This window comes from Nothoprocta perdicaria, unplaced genomic scaffold, assembly GCF_003342845.1.
Source record: "Nothoprocta perdicaria isolate Ctin4 unplaced genomic scaffold, notPer1 scaffold_132, whole genome shotgun sequence".
NCBI lineage: Eukaryota > Metazoa > Chordata > Aves > Tinamiformes > Tinamidae > Nothoprocta > Nothoprocta perdicaria.
In genome coordinates this window covers 1864556-1885065 of record NW_020454450.1, presented here as the reverse complement: position 1 = coordinate 1885065, position 20510 = coordinate 1864556, and the positions used below count along the sequence as shown (strand labels likewise).

The following is a 20510-nucleotide window of genomic DNA, read 5'->3' as shown; positions in this document are numbered from 1 at the left end:
ACGGTGATGTTGCTCGTGGTCTTCTGCTGCTCTTCCCCTTCACTTGGATTGTTCTGACTTTGGGGGAAGTGGGATATGAGATCAGAAAATTCAGATGGTTTCTTCTTTCCAGCCTYGTTCCCACTTTCTTCTACTTTGTGCACACTGGTCGGCACCCTGATATCTTAAATTTTATTCATGCACTAAGCTGCCACACCTTACACTTGCTTCACTGCACTTTTATTTTATAAGCAGGCCCCCAGTACAGMGCTGCATTTTGCCTGACCCAGGCACCAAAGCTTTTCCCCATTTTTTTTCAGGTTGCTTATGCTTTGAAACCATCTGGCTCCTGAGGAGCAGGACTGTGTGTGTTCATCGATCCTCGTTGCTCACAGCTGCACCATAGATTTTCATCATGAAACATGATGAACATGAAAATCCATAGATTTTCATCAGGCAACTCTGAACTAGCCCATGTTAAAAGGGAAACAGGTCTCCCATAAAGCAGACTGGGCACCTTGGCCCGGGCCAGCATGGCGGAGGGCCAGGCCCACCATGGCTACGTGTTGGAGGGAGGCGATTGCTAGGGCCGCACCACGGGTGCCTAGCAACGGCGCAGGGGGCGCTGCGCTTGCGCAGTGTGGCGGGGCGCCTAGCAACGGTGCGCGGGGCGCTGCGCGTGCGCAGTGCGGCGTCTAGCAAAGACACGTGGGGCGCTGCGCGTGCGCGGTGCGGCGCGGCGCCTAGCAACGGCTCCTGTGGCGGTGCGCGTGCGCAGTGCGGCGCCTGGCAACGGCGCGTGTGGCGGTGCGCGTGCGCAGTGCGGCGCGGCGCGGCGGGGCAGGCCGGGAAGGCGGTGCGCGGCGGGCGCCGCCGCTGCCGCCGCCGCGATGAACGAGGCCGTGGTGCGGCGCACGCAGGAGGCGCTGGGCCGCGTGATCCGCAAGCCGCCGCTCACGGAGCGCCTGCTCAGCAAGCCGCCCTTCCGATACCTGCACGACGTGATCACCGAGGTGGGGCCCGCGCCGCGGCGCCCGCCGTTGCTAAGCGACGCGGCCTGGGGGTGCAGCGGCGACCTGTTGCCGCGGTCAGGGGCTCCCAAAGGCCTCTCATGTTGCGTCCGGAAAAGCTGTTGGGTCTGGTTTTATTCGCGTGCTCTTAACCCAGTGCTCTCCCTCTCTTTCCAAGGTAATTAGAGTGACGGGTTTCATGAAAGGACTTTATACGGATTTTGAATTGAAATCAGAGAATGTTAAGGTGCGTAAAAGCGTATTAATCCCCTTTTTTGTTTGTTTTTTGTTTTGTTTGGCCTCCSTATTTCAAGAATGATCTGCATTGATACTTGCCCTGTGATGCATTCCGTTCGTCACTTCCCTGTTTGCTTTCAAGGGACGGTCTTTAATGCTGTGAACGTACAGGAGAAGGTGTTGCTGGGTGGTTGTTTTGTGCCGTGCATCAGGAGAATACCTGCAGATTGTGTCCATGGTGTTGCTAAGTGTACGGATGCAAACAAACTGGCCCGTGTAAAAGAAATGTTTCTGTAGGAGGCTGGAGTATTTCCTTCCTTGCTGAATGCAAGGAGACACTGATGAACACTCTTGATATTAATGGAGACAAACTCAAAATCCTAAAAATGTGGTTGTTTGGTTTTAATCTGTTTGAAAGAGTCAAAGATGGGAAGCACCCTGGCCCTGCAGACTCTCCTCCCACGTGTTTAATTATCATGCACATGCAGTGGAACCCAGCTTCTATTTATGGGTTAGCTTTGGCGCCTGAGATATCACATGGGCTGTTCTCTTGCTCTCCAGTGCCAGGTAATGCTTCCAGATGCCCTCTAAAGRGTATTAGCCTTGCACAGCTGACATCATATTTGCTTCTTTCCCTTCCCTTTGTATCGGTACCTCTGTTAAAAGAGATGCAGCTCCCTCTGGTTCTGTACCTGCGATACCCAGAGAGTAAGTGCAGCGKAAAGTTGGGTGTTTTATTGGATCATCCTGGCTGCTCTTTTTCCTAAAGTAACTGAAATATTGTTGGCAAAGTCTAAATTTAAAACTAAAACATGTGTTAATATCTGCCTCTCTTCATTTCTTACAGTCCTTCATATCTCTTCCTTGCTGTCATCTGGTTTGCAAAGTATAAATATAAGCACTAACTCCCACAATTTAGCATCATATAAATCCTGTAATTTTAAGACATCTGTATTGATGAGTATCCTATGCAGGATCTGTGCAGTAATAATCCTGCTGCAACTTGCAGGATTCTATGGGAAATATTTGCAAGATTTATTTATTTATTTATTTAAACAAAGCATTTCACAATGTTCAAATGTTTCTTTTAGTATGTCTCTTTTGGAAACACCATGCCAGAAATCTTACAGTAGTCTTAACATACTGGAGTGAAATAGCAAGCTGATTAAAAAGATGAATTTATGKTTTTAACTTGGCTGTTCTAATTCAGTATACATCCATTATCAAATCTGTCATTTCTTAATCAAAAATAAGCAACTTAACTGTAAAGCAGGGGTGGTAGCCAGTTTTCCTGACCTTTCAAAACATGTCTTAACCTGCCTGACAACCCCCAAATGGCTTGGAGAGTTGAAAAGAGGTACGGAGATTTCAAGAAGAGAACTTGCTCTTTATTCTGGCCTCAGTCCTTCAACCCAGATACAGAATTTGGCCTCAGAAGAGGCCCGTCCTTCTKCTTTGGGCAGCACTGGGCTTGGCTTGCAGCAACCCAGGTCAACCCAAGGATGCTGATAAAGCAGCTCTAATTTTTCTCCTCCAACTTGCACAGAACCTCCTGGAGAGCCACAGCTCTGCTATTAGAGATGCTTTCTGCAAGCGTTCCTCCCTGCGGAGGTTTCCTAGCTTTCAGCTGATAGGTGGAATTATTTTAAAGTGTCGGTATTAATTCCTAATTACTGTTTTGCCAGGATAAAGATGCCAAAATCAGCTTTCTTCAGAAGGCAATTGATGCTGTTGTACTCGTAACAGGAGAGCCACTCTCAGTAAAACCAGCACGTGTCGTAGCTGGACATGAACCTGAAAAAACCAATGAGTTACTTCAAGCAATTGGGAAGTGTTGCTTAAATAAGGTATGAGGTTGCTATTAAGAGTTTGTCCCCAGTATAGTACTGTCTTTATTGAGCTGTTCTGTATATTACCAGAGCTCAGTTTGGGACAGACTGTATTGGTATTCTACCTCCATTTCTGTTAATATTATGTTATATAATAATACGTCATGTCGGGTCACCTGACAGATATTTCGGACCTGATCTGTAGCACAAATCTGTCTTGGATGGATGATTGCTTTCAATGTATACTGTTTTTCTATTTTTTTATTTAATTCATTGGTCACATAATACAATTTATTACGTTTTAGACAGAACATGACTTTTCAGAAGTTTGAACATTTGAATGCAGACAATTGTGCATTCTCATATGAATGAATCAAAGGTAGCAACATCTCTTCCTCAGTTCTTTAGCTCTCTAATGAAAATATTTTTTACAGTAAGGTATCTCTCTTTGGATACAAGAATGCAGGGAACAGGGAGTCTAATAACCTGTTCTTTAAAACTTCAGAGGCATTTTGTTCTTAAAATAATTGTTGAATTAAAGGTAATAAGGAATCTTTGCTTATACAGAGCTACAGAGATTTTAAAATACAAATGCTAGGACATTTTCAAAAGAACAAAAACAAGCATTATTTAAAAAACATCTTGTGATTGCAGAGGTAAAAAGAAAAATATTTAATAAAATAACTTATACACATTTCAGTGACATTTTTCTGTTCCTTGCAGCTGTCCAGTGATGATGCTGTAAAAAGGATCTTAGCTGGGGAAAGGGCTGATGCCAAAGGAAAGCCTCCCTTGTCGAAATCTCGAGATAAGGAAAACAGAGCATCCAGAGCAGAAGAACAAAAAAGCCATAGGGACAAAGAGGTAGGGATTTGCAGCTTTCCTTCTTTTCCCTCTTTTTTTTCCCCCCATTTTTGATTTGTAAAGTAACCTGTGATAGGGTTACCATATACTGGAGCTAAATATTTGCTTTATTTTTTAGGGAAAAGGGGACTCTGAAATTAGAGACAGAAGCTTGAGCAGAGACAGGAAACCTAAAGAAGATTTGAAAGAAGAGGGCAAAGAAAGAGAAAAGGAAAGTGATAAACGTAAGGATAATGAAGACAGGCACAAAGACTCTGAAAGAGGCAACATTAAGGAAGAGGAAAAACAAGAAAGGGAAAGAAACAAAAGCAGAACAACTAAGGAAGGAAGAGAATCAGAAGATGACAAAGAAAAGAGAGACATAGAACGAGAAAAAGATCTTGAACATGGTAAAAGACAGGAAAGGGAGAAAAAAAAAGAAGGAGGAAGAGAAAAAGACAGAGTGAAAGAAAGAGACAAAGAAAAGGTTAGGGAAAGAGACAAGGAAAGGGGAAAAGACCGGGAAAGAGATAGGCGACGGGAAAGAGGAAAAGATGGGGAACACTCAAGAGAACATGGAAAGGATAAAGCAGAGAAAAAGGTAAGAGAAACCTTACTTGGCAAAAAAAAGTACAGCTTTTGACATGCTCTGATGGGGTTTGAAGGATTTGATTTTTTTTTTTTTTTTTGTGATGTTTTATTTGTTTTCTAGTGAGCTTGTGTATTTGTATCTTGGTTCATGTAACAACAGAAGTTTTTTTAACGTCAATTGCTGTTATTAAGTGAAAGTTTCAATACAGGCTTGTTCTGATAAGATCAATGACTGAGGCTGTATATGTAGCTTCCTTCTGTCATATTTTATCTTCATTGGAGCTGTTTGGCTCCCCTGGCTTTGCTTTCTGATCATGTAATAAGTAGCTGCTTTTCTGCACTGTGTTTGTCTGGATTCCCCTGATGGCGTTAGCTTATGCTGGGCAGTGGCAAGTCTCAGAGGCTGCTGGAGTCATGTCCGTGTCCTCCTGTGTCTCCCCAGTAACACGTGGTGGTTCCAGCCACAGTCAGAGTACGTGGCTTGCTCCTCAGCATATACCTGGCTTCATGTTTGAGCACTTGAGGGTAAAGCAKTTATTTCTTTTAGTCCACAGACTCGGAAGAACCTGCCCTTAAAAAAACGGAAAGGCCGTCTAAAGACAGCAAGTACCAACCAGATAATGAGGTTAGTAGTATAGAAAATCTGGGAAGGTGAAATACTGCAAGTGTTGCACTTCAGAATAGTTTGGGAATCTGTACATAAGTAGGTAGGATTGAAAAATAAGTAGGTGCAAACTTCAGAGTTCTCAGTTTGGCTCTGCCAGTTTTGTTGTTGAGAGTAATAGATTTATTACACTGTAGATATTGCTGTTTTACTTCTACTGTGTATTTGTTTTTGAATTTCTCTTAGCTTGGACAAACAAAGTCTACTTAGTTAATTTCATTTTCCAGATATTTGATTCTGTGTACCCACATTTTGGGTATGCCAAGAAAYTATTTGTTCAGAACCATCTGTTTTCTTCCTGTGAATCTTTCCTTGAAATCTGTTTGATTTTTATTTATTTTAACAGAAGTTACCATTTTTGAAAGAAAATGAGTTGAATGATGTGCCCAGGGCGTGTGTTTTGGAGCTGCATGACAGTAGGACAGGATATAGGCTCACTGGCTGTCTCTGAACAGTAGCAGTTGCTTGTGATACTGTCTGCATCTGCTGCTTCTTGATAGCCTGAGGCAGTTTGGGGAATTACAAAGCCATATGGCTAAATGTTTAAAGAGGGATACTTCAGTAAATGAATCTAAAGCAGCTCAAGCTAGGAACATATAGGCAGCATCCCAAGTCTAGCAGGAGTCTCTGTAGGGAATCAGTGGGCTACTGACATCATCATGTCTTCTACAGTAGATGACAAATTTTTATAGCCGTTCTTTGACTGAAATCCAACCAACCTTTTTAAAGGATTGGCACTTGGAGTGAGAGCTTATGAAATAGCTTTAAGCCTGAAGCAAATGTTCATAGTCAAGTCAAACTTCCTGCAGATCGGGTCTCTAGTGGAAATTCTGAGCCCTGTCCCAAGCGATCGTAGTGCTCTTGAGCACCACCATAATGTGCTGGTGCAGTAGAGATCCATTTTCCATCTTAAGTGCGTTTGGGATTGAATCCAAGGCATGTTCGTTTACTACTTTAAATCTACATGATGTGCTTTGCCTTTACTTGCTTGCATTACAGTAGATGCTGCTTAGCCTTTAGGTGATGAAAACACACACTTTAGTCCAAACCTGTGATAAATGGTCACCTCCTCAAGACTGTGGAAAGGAAGAATGAATTTAAAATGTTCCCAATGAATATTTAGAGCTGGGGGATCAAGATAACTGCACAAAGTGTTTTAGAGGAAAATCCAACGTGAAATAATTGGAAAGTGCATCTTAATGAACTGGGGCTGATCTTCCTGTCATCTTCCTGCTGTTTCRCAGCAGGGTCATGCCTTCACTTCCAGGGATTTCTCCTTTTTTTTAAACTACCCAAACTCCTTTTAACTCAGACCACAGTGAACATTAAACATTAAACAGAAGGGAAGTCATTTCTGTGTTTGTGYAAATGCGGAGTATAGAACTGTATTATTTTGCAGTCTGTGCTGCATAGTTAATAAACCTGCAGCATCTCTCTGTAGCTTTTTGTGCACAGTAGGCACAAAAAGCTACAGAAAGCAGGCACGAGTCAGTGACTCGTAAGACAGTGTGTACGTCGCCTGCTTTCCTTTCCCCTAAAGATTGGCCCTGTCTTCTCTTCTGACTTGTTTCTGTTCTGCTCAGTTACCATCCCAGATTTGGAGTCCTGCTCTCTTTGCCCCCACACTCCTAATCACAGGTTCTCTCTCTCTTTCCAAGTCTGACATAGCTTGATTTCACAATGAGCTCTTTGGCTTTGGATCTTTCTTCTTCCATGTTTGAGTGGGATCCTTTCTTCAGAGGTGCTGTTCCTTTTAGCAGCACAAAAGCATAGTAACATTGGGGGAAATGGAAAGTGTTCTTTCATTTGCAATGTCCATATAATTTCAGGCTGAACAGCTTGTATGCTGCATCTGTTCCGGAGAACAAATGTGTTTAGAAACTTTGAATATTTTGAATGTCTGGTAGTGCTACTTGATACTAACTGTCAAGACCTTAAAATGACATTCAAGTTTCTATAGGTTGACCCTCTCTTCTCTGMTTTTTTAAAATAATATATTCTTCTAGTATTAGGGAACCTGTTAGCTAGCTGATAACAGTCTTCACAAATATTCATAATTTTCTGAAATAAAGCAAATTTAAATAGGAATCTAAAAGAAACATTTGATTACTAGATGACCAAAAACACTGCAAGCAGGCTAAGACGTGTTTGTGAAGAGTAGCTTTTGATTCAAGTGCTAGTTGCTGCAGATAACACTTGAATTGAAGGAGGTAGAACTGTGTCTTGTTAGCTCTCAGTCCAGCTCAAGTAACTGTCTTGTAAAAAGAAACACCTCATGGCGTGACTGATTCACCTTCTAAATAATAAAGATAACTTCAGTTTGACAAAAAARAAAAGCATTTGGGTTGCAGACAGACCTTTGGAGCATATGGTGTTTAAATGAAAGTGGCTGCAGAATAGGTATGTCAGCTACCCCTAAGGCAAAACACCTTGAAAAAGTCTCTTCCATTTTACAGATGGCTTCAGAAACTCTTGGCTAAAGTTTTTTGTAATATCCTGTCACTTTTGGCCCCATCTTCAGCGGCTTTTATTTTTGCGGCACAAACTATGTTGCTTTGGAGCTGGTCATTTATGTCATCCTCTAAGTCACATCTAATGCTCTCCTATTTCTTTTGGAACTGGTCTAGAATATATAATGAAACTCCTGCTGAATCCAAAAAAGACATTACCTTGCAAGCTGCAGAAATAATCATTCCATGGAAACCTCCTGAACATGTCTCATAAGTATCTCTCTCTCTCAGGTTGTCAACTATTCATAAGTGGTTCATGCAAAGAAAACAAACGTTAAAAATYAGGATTTTTCTAAGAATTCTCTTATTTTGAAAGGTTTTAATTAGTAGAAGTTAGCACCAGTAGAACATGATCCCACCGGCCTTTGTTTCAGGAAAAGATAGCTAATCAGTGTTTTTCTAATAAACTTGATAATAACAGCAGTCGTCATGACCTTAGCAATTACAGCTCTTGTTACTTTTGCACACTAATAAATTATGCATCTTAATCACAGTAATGACCRTTTCAAGAATAAATATTGGAAATACTGACAGTTTCACAGAAAGAATAAAAAGTAAAGGCATTGGAAATAAGCTTTCAGTAAAGACATTAGAAATGAGCTGTTTATTTCTTGCGGGATCACTTATTGCCCAATATGTTGTATACAAAAACAGAGGGTTACTGTGTGCATCCTCTGCCAGACATCAGCAAAATCTTCCCTGAGCTCTGTCTGTGGAAGCCTGAGGACCAGTGCATAGATGTCACGAGTAGAAGCTGTTCAGCCTGTGTAGAAAGGGAGGGGAATTAACCCTTTGGCAGAATGTCTTTTCACAGTAGRTTGCTCTCTTTGATCTGCTCAGTTATTAGAAATAGCTATTTTCGTTTCTCAACATAGAAATCAGTAATGAGAACAAAGCAGCAGACTCGATGATATAGACAATAGACTGCTGTAGCCTTTCCAAACAGAAATACAACTGCACAAAACTAGGAAGTATGTGTTTGTACATCTAGGATTCCACTTGAATATTTTTTTTTTGTTTTGTTTTTATTTTCAGGATGTGTGTGTTTTCACACACCTCACACTGTGTTTTCAGGATGTGTTTCAGTCGTGTGAGATGAAGTGCACTACAAATATTTTTCCTTTTTTTTTTTTTTTTACTGTCTCTGTGATTGTTCTTCAAAGAGCTGGAGCCACTGATTCTGTACAAGAAAAATTACTATTTTATCTCCTTTCAAAAAGACTCAATTCCTAGGTATTATGGGGTTTATTTTTTTGTATACTACCTTACTGATTACATTTTAGCTTTTACTTTGTTTCTTTTGCCAGGATTCACATGTGGCTCTACAAAAATGTTGAACTGTGTTTACAGTCACTACCTAACATAAATGACTAAATCAACTCCTCCAGAAACCTCAGTACTTATTCTCAGCTCCTTCTGCACCTGTGTTAATAGTTAAAATGCCCAAAGAGCAGCAAATGATTGACTATACCAGATGTGGCCTGCAGGCTTTCAGAGCAAGACTCTGATACTTCGTGGACTTTACTTTTGTTCCTTGTGTAGTGTTATGATTGTGAAAGATGGTAGTAATTAAAATGAAGCACTTCAGTGTTACTTATCCTTTTTGGACTTTTATCTTTTTTATCCTTAGAAATGCCAGTCTTTCATAACGAGAGTGCAATGSAAATCCTGAGAACTTTTCATATAGTTCAAATATAAATTGTGATAATCCAAATGCAATTAATGTCTAAACTGGTTACATTGTTCAGTACTATGCACTGTTCATTTAGCTAGATTTTGCACAGCATAGGATRTAAACTTTGAGTCCTGTTTGCTGAGCATTTTTATAATGGACGTGCTGTAGCTGTCTTAGGCTTCTCTAGCACTACGTGAACATAGGCTCAGGTATCCCTTCACACACAGCGGACCTTGCAGTCCAGATGACCTCATCTGGCACTGGTGTGAGCTCCTGTCTTGCCTTTTTGTTGTTAAAACCCATCTTTTTCCCAACCTGCAGCCAAATGGACCTGCTGGTTTAAGCTGCTCCTTTCCAAGAACATGTGACCAGTGAAGTATTTAATGTAGAGCCTTTACTGAGAGTATTGCCAGGCAGTTATTCTTCGCTTCAGGCAATGCAAGGTATATCCAGAGAAAACAAAATAATGCTTGCTTGCCTTCATTTCCTGGCTTCTTTGAGTTACTTTTGGATTTTGTCCAGAGTCCTCATAACTTTCTTCAATTTTCCTCCAGTTCAATCTTTTCCACGTTCAAGCCATTCATGTTCTTTTTGTACAAGGTGCAGACAAAGCCCTCCTTTCAGGCATTGCCTTTTTCTGGAAAAATAGCTGATCCTTCTCATCAGGGCTTGAAGTCCTCTTTCAGATGATCTGCTGTTTATTTGATGATCTTTTTGGCCGCACCCATTTTCTTAGTTTGGCCAAGGACTTTATCCAGGGAAGTTGCCGTTTGAGTAGAAGAGCAGGCCAGTCTGGTGACCCTGGTTTTCAGTCATGACCTCTTTATTTCTATTTAGGAATGAAGGATGATCAAAGAGGAAGCATGTATCTGTTAAAAATACACAATTTTGTCCCAAAGTGAAGGTAATTTTAGGCATCTTAGTTTTTTGAGTGACTTGCTAATCCTGGTTAAAAATTTGCTGACTTTTCTGAGAAAGTAGACCTGACATGTTTTTATTCGTATGTGTTTGTAGCAGTTTTGTAAATGAATGTATGCGCATGTGTACACATACACATATGTCTAAGCAATGGATGCATTTATATATAATTTTAAATTATACAGGTGGGTATTTTTGTTTTTTTGTTTTAAAGAGTGAAAGTCCTTCAGGAATAACAAGGCAGCCTTTAACCAAAGGATCAAGGCAGCGCACCAAACCTGGGGGAGAAGGTAACTGGAATGAGGATATTCTTTATATTAAATTTGCTGGAGGGTTATAGAATAAGAATAGCATAAATTCTTAGATATATTTGCTTATTATTTTCTGTGCTTATTCTATGTGCATAGCCTGCATTTATGAGTCCAGTAGCCAGGTTTTCTGCATGGATTYGCTACATGGATGGTGTTGCTTGGTTAAGTGTGCTTGCTTTCTGCATGATCAGTTCCAGCTTCAAATTTTTTCTGCTTTTGACACTTCARTATTGTGTTGTCTCAGAATAATGTTTTTGTTGGTCTACATTCTTTTTCCCCTGAATTATCCTGTTGCTCTCTAATTTTACCTGGATTGGTGCCTCTTAGCACCTTGTGATTTGTGCTGAGATAGAAAGGATAAGCTGAGTATTATCGGTACTGAATTCTTCCCTCGCATCATCTTCTACAGTAGCTTGACCAGGTGGTAGGAACCAACTTTGTGGTGTTCCTGCTGGCCATCAGCAGGGAATAAATGCCAGATGTTTGTCATCTAGGACATATGAGAAGGAAATGAGTAGTTGTGAAAGGCCATTTTCTTTGTGCTGTTCAAGAGCAGCTCCTGATAGCAACAGAATCATCCTTCTGATCCATGTGTGCTAGGTCTCTAGAGTGAAACCTGCCTGCATGAATCATACCACACACCAGGCTGGAGGTAGCTCCATGATCATTTTGTCCTCACTTCTGTGTGAAGTGTCTCAAGAGCATCAGTTGTGATAATGTGCCCGCTAGGTATAAGTGGATTGATATAAATGTAAGTGTGGTGTTTATGGGGTGATTTATGAGCCTTTGGATGATAGCTGCAGTCAACAAAGACTCAGAAGAAGCTATTTATTTATGATACAATCATCAGTAACATCCCTTCTCATCTACTGTGTAGCTTTATATTAGTAGTTTCTCTTCATCTTTTTGGACAAGATTGAAATTAAGGTAATAGCCTTATAGATAGTTGTAGCTCATTCTACTAAACCCATGTGCCATGCTTGGCAAATACGTAAGTTAATTTATCTTTTAGGTTGCAGTTGATTTAAGTAAGTGACCTTTATTTGTAAGTGTATTAAATATCGTATTTGCATACTGACTGGAAACTAGGCTCTCCTCAGAATATCCCTAATATTTGTCTTGCAACTTTCACATCAGCAAGCAAGGAATCTAAGCTTAGTACAGCTAGCCATTCGCCTGAAAAGAAGCCTAGCCCTTTGTATAAGAAAGGCAAGACAGCAAGCCTAGATGACCACATAGGTAAGGAATAAAAACAGCTTCTAAGTAGAGCTCATATAATGGCAGAGTAACTCTAATTTCTGTATTTGAGTAAGTACCACTTTTCCTTCTGCTTTTAATTCCACCATCTGATTATTTACTGTGATTCAAGGTTTCCCTCAGTTGTTTTGTGACTTGAGAGCACAGAACTTCTAAGCCAAAATGAAGAAGTCTSTGTACATAAATTACTTTAACATCTCAGTTACAAAGATACAGTAACACCTGTGAATTAATGCCCGTTGAAACTACTAATTCAGGCTAAAGACTGATATCGCTTGCACCAATTAACTRTGAGGTTCTTGCTACGCTTAGTTGCCATCCTTTTTTGCTGTTTCTTGGCTGTGCAWTTTATTTTCATGTGAGGTGAAACACTGAAGTTGCATCAGAGCTCAGGTAACGTTTTTATAACAGTCAACAGCCTCATTTTAGRAAGCATTTGTGGTAAACTTTAGAAGATGTTTATACACCTTAAATACCTTCTTAAAAAATCTAGCACTTGGAATATGTGCTGTGAGATTCTAATAATTCTGTAACTGAAAAAAATCTGGATTCCATTAAATATAATCTTTTTCACTACACAGAAGCCATTAGCTTTCCTTATATTTTTTTTGCAAGAATTGAATATTKGTTTCATGGGTTGAAGTGAAACTGAAGTGACCAGACATGCTGCATTTTATRGGATCATCCTTTCTTTAAAATCAGTATCCAGTTGTTCTGGTCAGTGAAATATGGTTTGCCTTTATCCTATGTTTTGCCTTTAAGGTAAATGTTTAGAAATACTCCTCTTTTCACAAAGCAGCAGGCCAGCACACTTTTCCATTTACCTAAATGATAAATACTTCAGAGCACTGGCCCTCTTTTTGTTCCAGCATAGAGGGGCTATGATAGATGATTAATGCTCATATGTGCTCCACTGCATAGCCCAGACTAAAATATTTGGAAGCTGTGCTGGTGTCTGTTGCACATTTGTTCTCTCTAAGCACTACTAACGGTGAGCAGAGCTTTTTATGCTTTCTAATATTAAATTGAGATAAAGAAGTGCCTAACAGAACTGAAAGAGGTTAGTGTCATAGCTAAGCTTTTGAATGTCAATTCTTGTATCTACAAAACTGATGTAGAATGATTAGCAAAGCAAATATATATATATATTTAAATATATAAACCAGCATTTGTTCWTCAYTGTGCGTTAAGAACAAATTTCCAGTGTTACTAGAGCAAAACCTTGATTTATAMWTTAAATGTTTTKTGTTTTATTATTGTTYTTACTTTAACACAGTTAATTGATGTCTGAACAGCTTTCCTTTAGACACTGAATATTATGCCTCTTAAAACAGTCTTTCTTATGCRGAGGTAATGCCCACTTGGTGYCCATGTGTTGGAAGARAAGYGCCCACAAACACACATGCCTGTCTGGGAATGTCAAAAGCCAGTTTTATAAAGTTATAAGGAGGTAACGTCACAGAGTRGGGTGAGGTGAAAAACAGCAAAATTCCTTCACATTTGAAAARTGGAGCTAATACCCTTGGTTTGCACTCCACAACCCATATGCAGATTTCTTAATGATCTCATCTTGTTTACCCTGTAGGGAGGCAAACTGAGCCTTTACTTTGAAATMATGCCTAAAAATCTAATGTGTCATTAAAGAGTGAGCAACCTATAAGCATGCTGGAGAGCCGTGGCTCATTCTGAGATGTTTTATTGTATGCCTCCACTGTCTATAGTGCATACCTCACTTATAACTTATTTTATATTAGGAAACACGGCTACAGCGGCAAGTGAGTGTAGTGCACTTGAGCAAACAGTTAGTCTGCAAAGAGAGACATCTGAGTCAAGCTCTGCAGTACAGGAGCCAGGTAAGGAGAGCAGTGCTTAGCATGTCAGGTTTGAGTCCAGCTTTGGTGCTTGGGTACGAATGTTGCCAGAAGATAATGTATGGATTGCTGCATGAAATCTTGTTGGTTATCTTGTTAGCCAATATCCTGCCCCTGGTAGCCAGTCCATTACTGCCAGTAACTGTTGTGCAGTGTGGCAGCACTATTTTGACCAATGGAGGCCTGCCTCAGTAATATTTTAATATATTGTATTATTTCATCAGTTTCTAAATGAAAACCTTTTCTGAGGCAGTGAGGTGCTTTGCTTTCCATGATGAGATTCTGTAGGTAATTTGAGGCACAGTTGTGTAGGTTGGTGATGAATCTCTAAATGCTGGTTTTGGTTTTAGTAATTGTCTCCTCCTTTGGTGCTTTGTCARCAAAGGTAAATAAAAACGTTGATTAACTTCTGCTATGTGCTTTACTCTTCTAAGCTAGCAAAACTCAGCTTCTCTGCTGCGGTGGATCATGTAGTTTTGTGGATGTTTGTGTGGTGGCAATGGTGGATAAATAGATCAGGACTACTGAGCTGAACATTCCCAAGCCTCAGTTCTGTACTGCATACCATAGCTTCATCTCTGCTCTCAGAAGCACTGCATGTTTTACCCCATGCATTAGGCAGCTTTTTGTGTATTTTTTGTCTAGTAAATCTTGTGGATGCTCAAAACTGTTTCCTGATTTGTGTGTGTTTGTTCTGATGATGACAACATCGCCTCAAATATCCTGGCAATGGATAAGGGGCCCTTTTAGATGTCAGTGGATAAGCTAGGTTCAGTTCTTGAGTGATGCATCTGGGTGTCTCTGTTTTGAAGAGAAGTGCTCTTTCTGTATCTAGAATCATTTTTTTTTCTTCTTGGCTATTTCTACATTTATTCTGCTTCTGCTGTATTTTGAGGAATGTGAGGACTGAACATAGTACTCCAAGGGAGGATATACTTTTGATTTCTCTAATGACAAGACCAAAAATAAATATTGTACCCATTCTTTATATATACTAACAAACTGAGTGAATAGTCTGGAGTTTCTCCATGGATGTATTCAGTGCAAAGATGTGTTTTCAGGAATGATGTCTGCATCATCTTAGTTCTTTTCTTCTCCAGATAATGTATCTTTAGAAACTTTCTATATACTTGAATATGTAAGTTTTCTTTTTCTAGCTTATGTTACCTTGCTTCTGTCACCATTGTCCTATTGCATCTTGGGCAGTTAAAGATAATTAGAACATGAAAGAATCTGAAACGGTTAGTCTTTTATTTTTGCTTAAAAAACACCCCAAAAATCTGTTAACATGAAAAGTGAACAGCAAATGTGGAGTTCAGGTACTAGTAGCAAGCTTTACTTGCTTCATATTAATAGCATTAATATGAAATGCAAGAAAAGGGAAAGCTTTTGAAACAAATTGATACGTTATGCCTTCTAAATAGTATACGAAGAGTGTTACAAAGTTACTTAAACTTTATTAGCTAAATATTGTATTGTTTCACTGTCAGGCTAGTCAGCAATATCTATAAAGTGCTTCTGAAGTGAAGAAATTGGCTTTACTGCTTCAGTAAACTAAGGACCTAGTGGTAAAGTAAAAAGTCTTTGCAGACTTGGAAAGTTACTTATTTGCAGTCAAGATTGTTTAAGAAATCAGAATATTCCTCAAGTAGTAAGAGTAGTGTGTTCAGCTTGTTTTCTATTCAAATTTTTTACTGTATTTTTTTTTTCACTGATTATAAACTGTTTTGTTATAGGAACAGTGGAAACTCACGTCTTGGCAGATAAGGTTTCGGAGGACAATGCTGCTAAACCACAAGAGAAAGCGGAACCAGCGGTTGCCGTAAAACAGAAAGGTAAGAAGAAGAAACTGGAGTATCATGCACTTGAATCCGTGTAGCTGAATGATTTAAGGAGGGTAATTTACACTTAATCCACTGTTTTCCCTGCATTTCATCTGTTAATGTCCTATTTTGAAAATGTTTGTTCCCTGGTTTAAAATGGTTGCTCTTACCTTCTTTTCTCCTTACCTGGATCAAAATGAGGCGAGTGGTTATGCTGCCCTAGGGAAAACGCAAGCCTGTTGCAGCCGAATCTCTTGATGACTTGATGACAGTTCTGTGTCTGAACTGCAGCGTTGCAGGCTGCCTTTTTGTACAAATATTTGCGAGTTCCACTTCGTGTTTTCATCTTACAACTGTAAAAAGAACTGTTTTAAGAAACTACTGAGATTCTGCTTAGTTTGCCCATTCCCTTTGAAATATCACAGAATGGCACATATTTTGCAGGTACTTAGGTACCCGGTTGTTTGCCTTAGGTAGACTTTATCAGTTAGGCTCATGCTTAAAGTCTGTCTGGCATTAGATTTGTATTCAGACTAACGAGAGGGGAATTGAATGAAAATTGGTTGTTGAAATTGCCTTGGAACCCTCTTGCAAAATCACAGTTAGTGTCTTGCCACCAAATTTGTGCTTTTGGAGTAATCTGTGTAAGAGAAGAACTGAAGTGAGCTCTTTTACAGTGCTATCAAGGGAGGAGGGGGTACTTGTGACTACTCAAAAAAAAAAAAAAAAAAAAGGGAGGATGATGAAAAAGAAAATTCCATTCTGTGATCAACTGCTGAATTTCCTCTGTACTTCTCATTTATTTGCATGTGGACTGTGTAATATCTCTTTGAGCAGAGAGCAATCCCTGTGTTTAGTAGTTCAAAGTAGAACAGCATGGCTTTGCCTCTCTTAACATCTGTTTTACCTTTCTTACACATCTCATTAAGTCCCTTCAGGAATTTCTACTCAGATATTCTGTCATCAAGATAGAATCATCTTGATAGATCATCTGTCTTTTTGCCCTTTTAAAATGCTTTACTTGTGATTAGTGTATTCTGCTTAGTTACTAGAATTTTTATGTCTTGAGCACTGAAGTGTAAGTTTGTTGGCAAGGTTCCCTAGTGTTTTTGYTTTCCTAGTGTTTTTGTCTTTGTTTTCCCACTCCCAGTAGTAGCCCCCAAGTAACAAGTTAGCCATAATTCTTGTTGGGMTTCATGTCTAATTTAGTCTTTTCTTTTAGTAAGAGTTTATATAACTGCTTTTCTGAAAAATCAGTGTATTTATTATTTCCAGGTGACTCTGCAAGTGATTCAGGTAGTTTATATTGACAAAGACCTGCTCAGCACATACCGGTGATAGTTGAAAACTTCTATTAGAAAAGATAGTRTTTTTTAGTAAATAAGCTACTTTTGTAGTTTAGTGCTTTTTTTTTAAACTGTAACAAAATGTAATTTGTTGGTTGGACTTTATTCAAGCAGTTTTTGGTTAAATGAATACCAAAAAGCCATCTATGAAAATACTTTGTACTTTGGGTTAAGTGCTTTTCCAAAAAAAAAAAAAAAAAAGTAGTTTACGAGTGTTTTATGGGTTTTAACTTGAAAATGAGCAGATCCCATGGGGAGCTTCCTGCAAAATATTACAGGTAGTTACTGCAATAGCTAGTTTAATAAAACTTCCTTTTTCCATTTTCTTAATGTCAGTACAAGATACTATTTCTCTCCTGCTATTACTTGTTGCATTAGTGGCTTCTGTTCATATAAAAACTGATCCACAAATCGTTTCCCCAAATAGCATGAGCTGGGTAATTAGACCAGTTGCAGGCAGTAAATCTGGAAATCTGAAGTATCTTAGGTCCGGGATGCTGCTCTCACTTTGCTCTGTGCAAGTTGTCACAGCCTTGTGCTGTGGYTTCACTGCTGCCTTTGTCTCCGTTGGTGCTCTGAGCTAAGGTGAGCCAAGGAAGTTGGATTTTAGAGTAATTTTTAATGCAAAGTGATTTAATACTTGAAGAACTCTTTGCAATTGCTGCTTTTCCCTCTTGTGAGCTGCTGTCATGTGAAAGTGTAATGCATACTGAGACATTGTGAGAGCAAGAAGTCAGCTGAGACCTTGAATATGGTTCTTTCATCTTCAAAAAATTCTTTTAGCAGTCTGTTCTTACTTAGTGGTAGCAGTTTCTTTGAAAGCAAAAATAGTGATTCTTGCAGGTATGTTTTCCTGGGAAGAGTTCTTTGTTCAGTTTCATTTAAACTGAATCTTCAGGGTCACCAGTCTTGGCTTTTGTGATTGCACGTGTAGATACCAAGCAGGGTCTTTATAGAAAACCAAGTTTAATCAGGGAACAAAAGTCTGCACTGGAACAGGCTGCCTATGGAGACTGTGGAGTCTCCATCCTCGGAGGTATTCAGAAGCTGTTTGAACAGGGTCCTGGGCAACCTGCTTCAGGTGACCCTGCTTAAGCAGAGGAGTTGGACTAGATGATCCCTTCCGGCGCCAGCCGTCCTTGAAATATATCTGTGTATTTTCCACTCTTCTGTACTAGTCTGTATGCAGATTTTGTAGCCAAATTGCATGTTTCTTTCCTTCAGCAGAAGGAGAAGCAGAGAACACTGCTCCTGAAAAGCCTGCAGCATCTGAAAATGACAAAGCACCTAATGATCTTCCGCCTCCAGTTGTCCAAAGGTTTGTTCCTGCTCTTTGTTCCGTCTGAATCAAATCAGTGACAAATCTGGAGGAAGAAAGCAGCCCATTTGCAAATGGCAAAGCTGGAGCAGTATGTTTCTGCTTATGATACCAAAAAGTAAATATTATACCATGTATGGTTCGTTTTATTCACTTTCATTTCCTTTTATAAAGAAAACTTTAAAATTGCTAAATGTTTCTCACTTATTTTTGTGATCCACAAAGAGCATTATGCAATATTATTAAAATAAATAGTACACATAGAATATGAAAAAATATTTCAGTTCACATATATGGGCCAATGTTCTTCATTATTGCCATGCATTTCTGAAATGTGCTGTTATGGTTAAAATGAATTTGCCTTTCAAATCCAGATGTGCTTTTTCTTTGCCCAGCAAAGGCTTGTGTAATTGAATCATGAACATCACAATTTCTTTTTTCCATATGGCAGTCGGTATTGTTAATGCTAAACTTGTTGTTAATGCTGAATAATTGTACTGAACCCAGGTTACATTTTTTTAGTGAGACATTTTCTAGATTTTCTTTTACTATGAAAGCAAGCATTGCTGTTAGATTATACACAGGGATGCTTTTGGTATTGTTTTTGTTCCCTGGCCTAGTTGCTCAGGCCGTAGGTGTGTATCTGTTCCACTGGGGGACAGTGTCTGTGAAAGGGTCTCTTCATTTATTGCAGACGAATTTCACGGCCTGGCAGTGCAAGACCAGCACCACCACGAATAAAACGTCAAGAAAGCACAGAGGCCTTAATTCCAGAAAGGTAAGGGCAGGTGTGAGAGATGCAGAGCAGGTAATTCTGGCTCTTACGCCATTTTCCAGTCTTCTCTGAGGTGCCTGCTGCTGAACAGTGCTAGGCTAGATCACAGAACTGCTCATTGACTCAGACTGGAAAATTCAGTCCTCCTTTACTGGTTTTATTGTTTCTGCAAGTGCATTGTCTAAAACTTAGATTATCTGAGATTTACAGTTGGTCATAGCTTCTGCAAATCAGAAATAAAAGTTCAGCTTTGCTGCCTTGTGAACCCTCAAAAAGAAAAGCCAGAAGAGATTTTTTTTTTTTTTTTTTTTTGCTCAAAAAAGTCTTAAATGGCCATTTAAAAATCCTGCCAAAATGGTTTAAGGGAGATCTCTGATAAGTTCCAGTGGTGAGAGAAGAATTGCTGTTTTCAGAGCTGGGCTGTGCCGGGAAATGACCGAATTGGGTGTGCTCTTGGGCGATACTTTTTTGGGAAGGGGGAGAGGGAACTGCTGTCTTTTCTGTTTTGGGGAGGTGGACAGATCCTAAATACGATTTCCTGTTCACTGTTTGTCTTTCAGGAATAGTAGTGGTAAAACAGTCTCAAATTTGATCACAGACCATCAAAATTCTGATGACGATGATGACCAGTTTGTGGTGGAGGCAGCGCTGCCACTGCCAGAAATACCAGAGATGGAAACGGTCTGTTAATTTTGCAAGTTCTAGCACCTTTTTTTTTCCCCCACAGTTTGTTGTCAGTTACTTATTCAATTAGCTAGTTTCTAATTGAAATTTTTTTGAGAACTTCTATGTTAAACCAATGCCAACCTTTTGCAACTAAAGCTCTCTTCATGTGTATGTAGGAGCCAGAAGTGCAGCTGGTTGAGGATGAGAAGCATGGTATGTTTGCTTTTTTGGTGTTCTTTGTTTTGTATTTTAATTAAAAAAACCTCCCAAAAGTATAAACCAAATGTTGAGCATTGAAAAAATGCAGAATGAGGTAGGAAAGTACAACCTTAGTGCAGGACTTCTGCAACAAAAACACTAGAAATTGTTCAGCAAAGTAGTCCTGCTTGTTAGAGCAGCAGGATTAACAACTGATGTTGAGTACACGTTTTCTAATGTCAGCAGGATTAAAAATGCTACATAAAACCACACAATTATTTTTTCTTACTATGCGAGGTACAGCTTGTCAGCTCTGAGATATGAGATGGAATTGGCCGATCAAGGCAAGCTGAGAGCTTCCAGAAGAGCTTCCAGAAAAACTAATGGACCTCTCCTTAACAATGTTTATTCTTGCTTGTGACCTCCAATCTCTGATTCAAAAGCTTCAATTTGTTATGGTCACACTGGATGTGATTTGGACAGACATATTTCTCGGAAATCCCTGCAGCCAAAAATTTCAAGCAGAGGAATTCTTCCAAAAGAGGAGTACAGAGGAAAAGTCATTGGGTTTCTATAGCTCCTAAGTGTATCTTGATACTAAAGCCATTCAGTAAACTGTACTGTTTTGAATAATGTGGTTTATAGGAGATGGGAGAAAATAGATCATATAGCAAACACCTTGTATCTCA

The 20510-nt window shown here is 39.5% G+C and overlaps 1 protein-coding gene across 2 annotated transcripts in view; it reads left to right on the top strand.

Moving 5' to 3' along the window:
• Positions 1–826: 826 nt before the first annotated feature.
• TRAF3IP1 (TRAF3 interacting protein 1) overlaps positions 827–20510 on the top strand; it is a 35186-nt gene continuing 15502 nt past the window's right edge. Inside the window, exons 1-13 of one of the 2 annotated variants that reach the window (XM_026033752.1) lie at positions 827–992; positions 1168–1236; positions 2912–3073; positions 3779–3919; positions 4038–4499; positions 5037–5114; positions 10471–10546; positions 13579–13677; positions 15432–15530; positions 18089–18182; positions 18877–18960; positions 19518–19638; positions 19800–19836. In XM_026033752.1, the coding sequence (XP_025889537.1) occupies positions 870–992; positions 1168–1236; positions 2912–3073; positions 3779–3919; positions 4038–4499; positions 5037–5114; positions 10471–10546; positions 13579–13677; positions 15432–15530; positions 18089–18182; positions 18877–18960; positions 19518–19638; positions 19800–19836 (1645 nt within the window). In that variant the 5' untranslated portion in view covers positions 827–869. The remainder of the gene's footprint in view (positions 993–1167; positions 1237–2911; positions 3074–3778; positions 3920–4037; positions 4500–5036; positions 5115–10470; positions 10547–13578; positions 13678–15431; positions 15531–18088; positions 18183–18876; positions 18961–19517; positions 19639–19799; positions 19837–20510) is intronic. The other variant, XM_026033753.1, reaches the window with a different exon arrangement.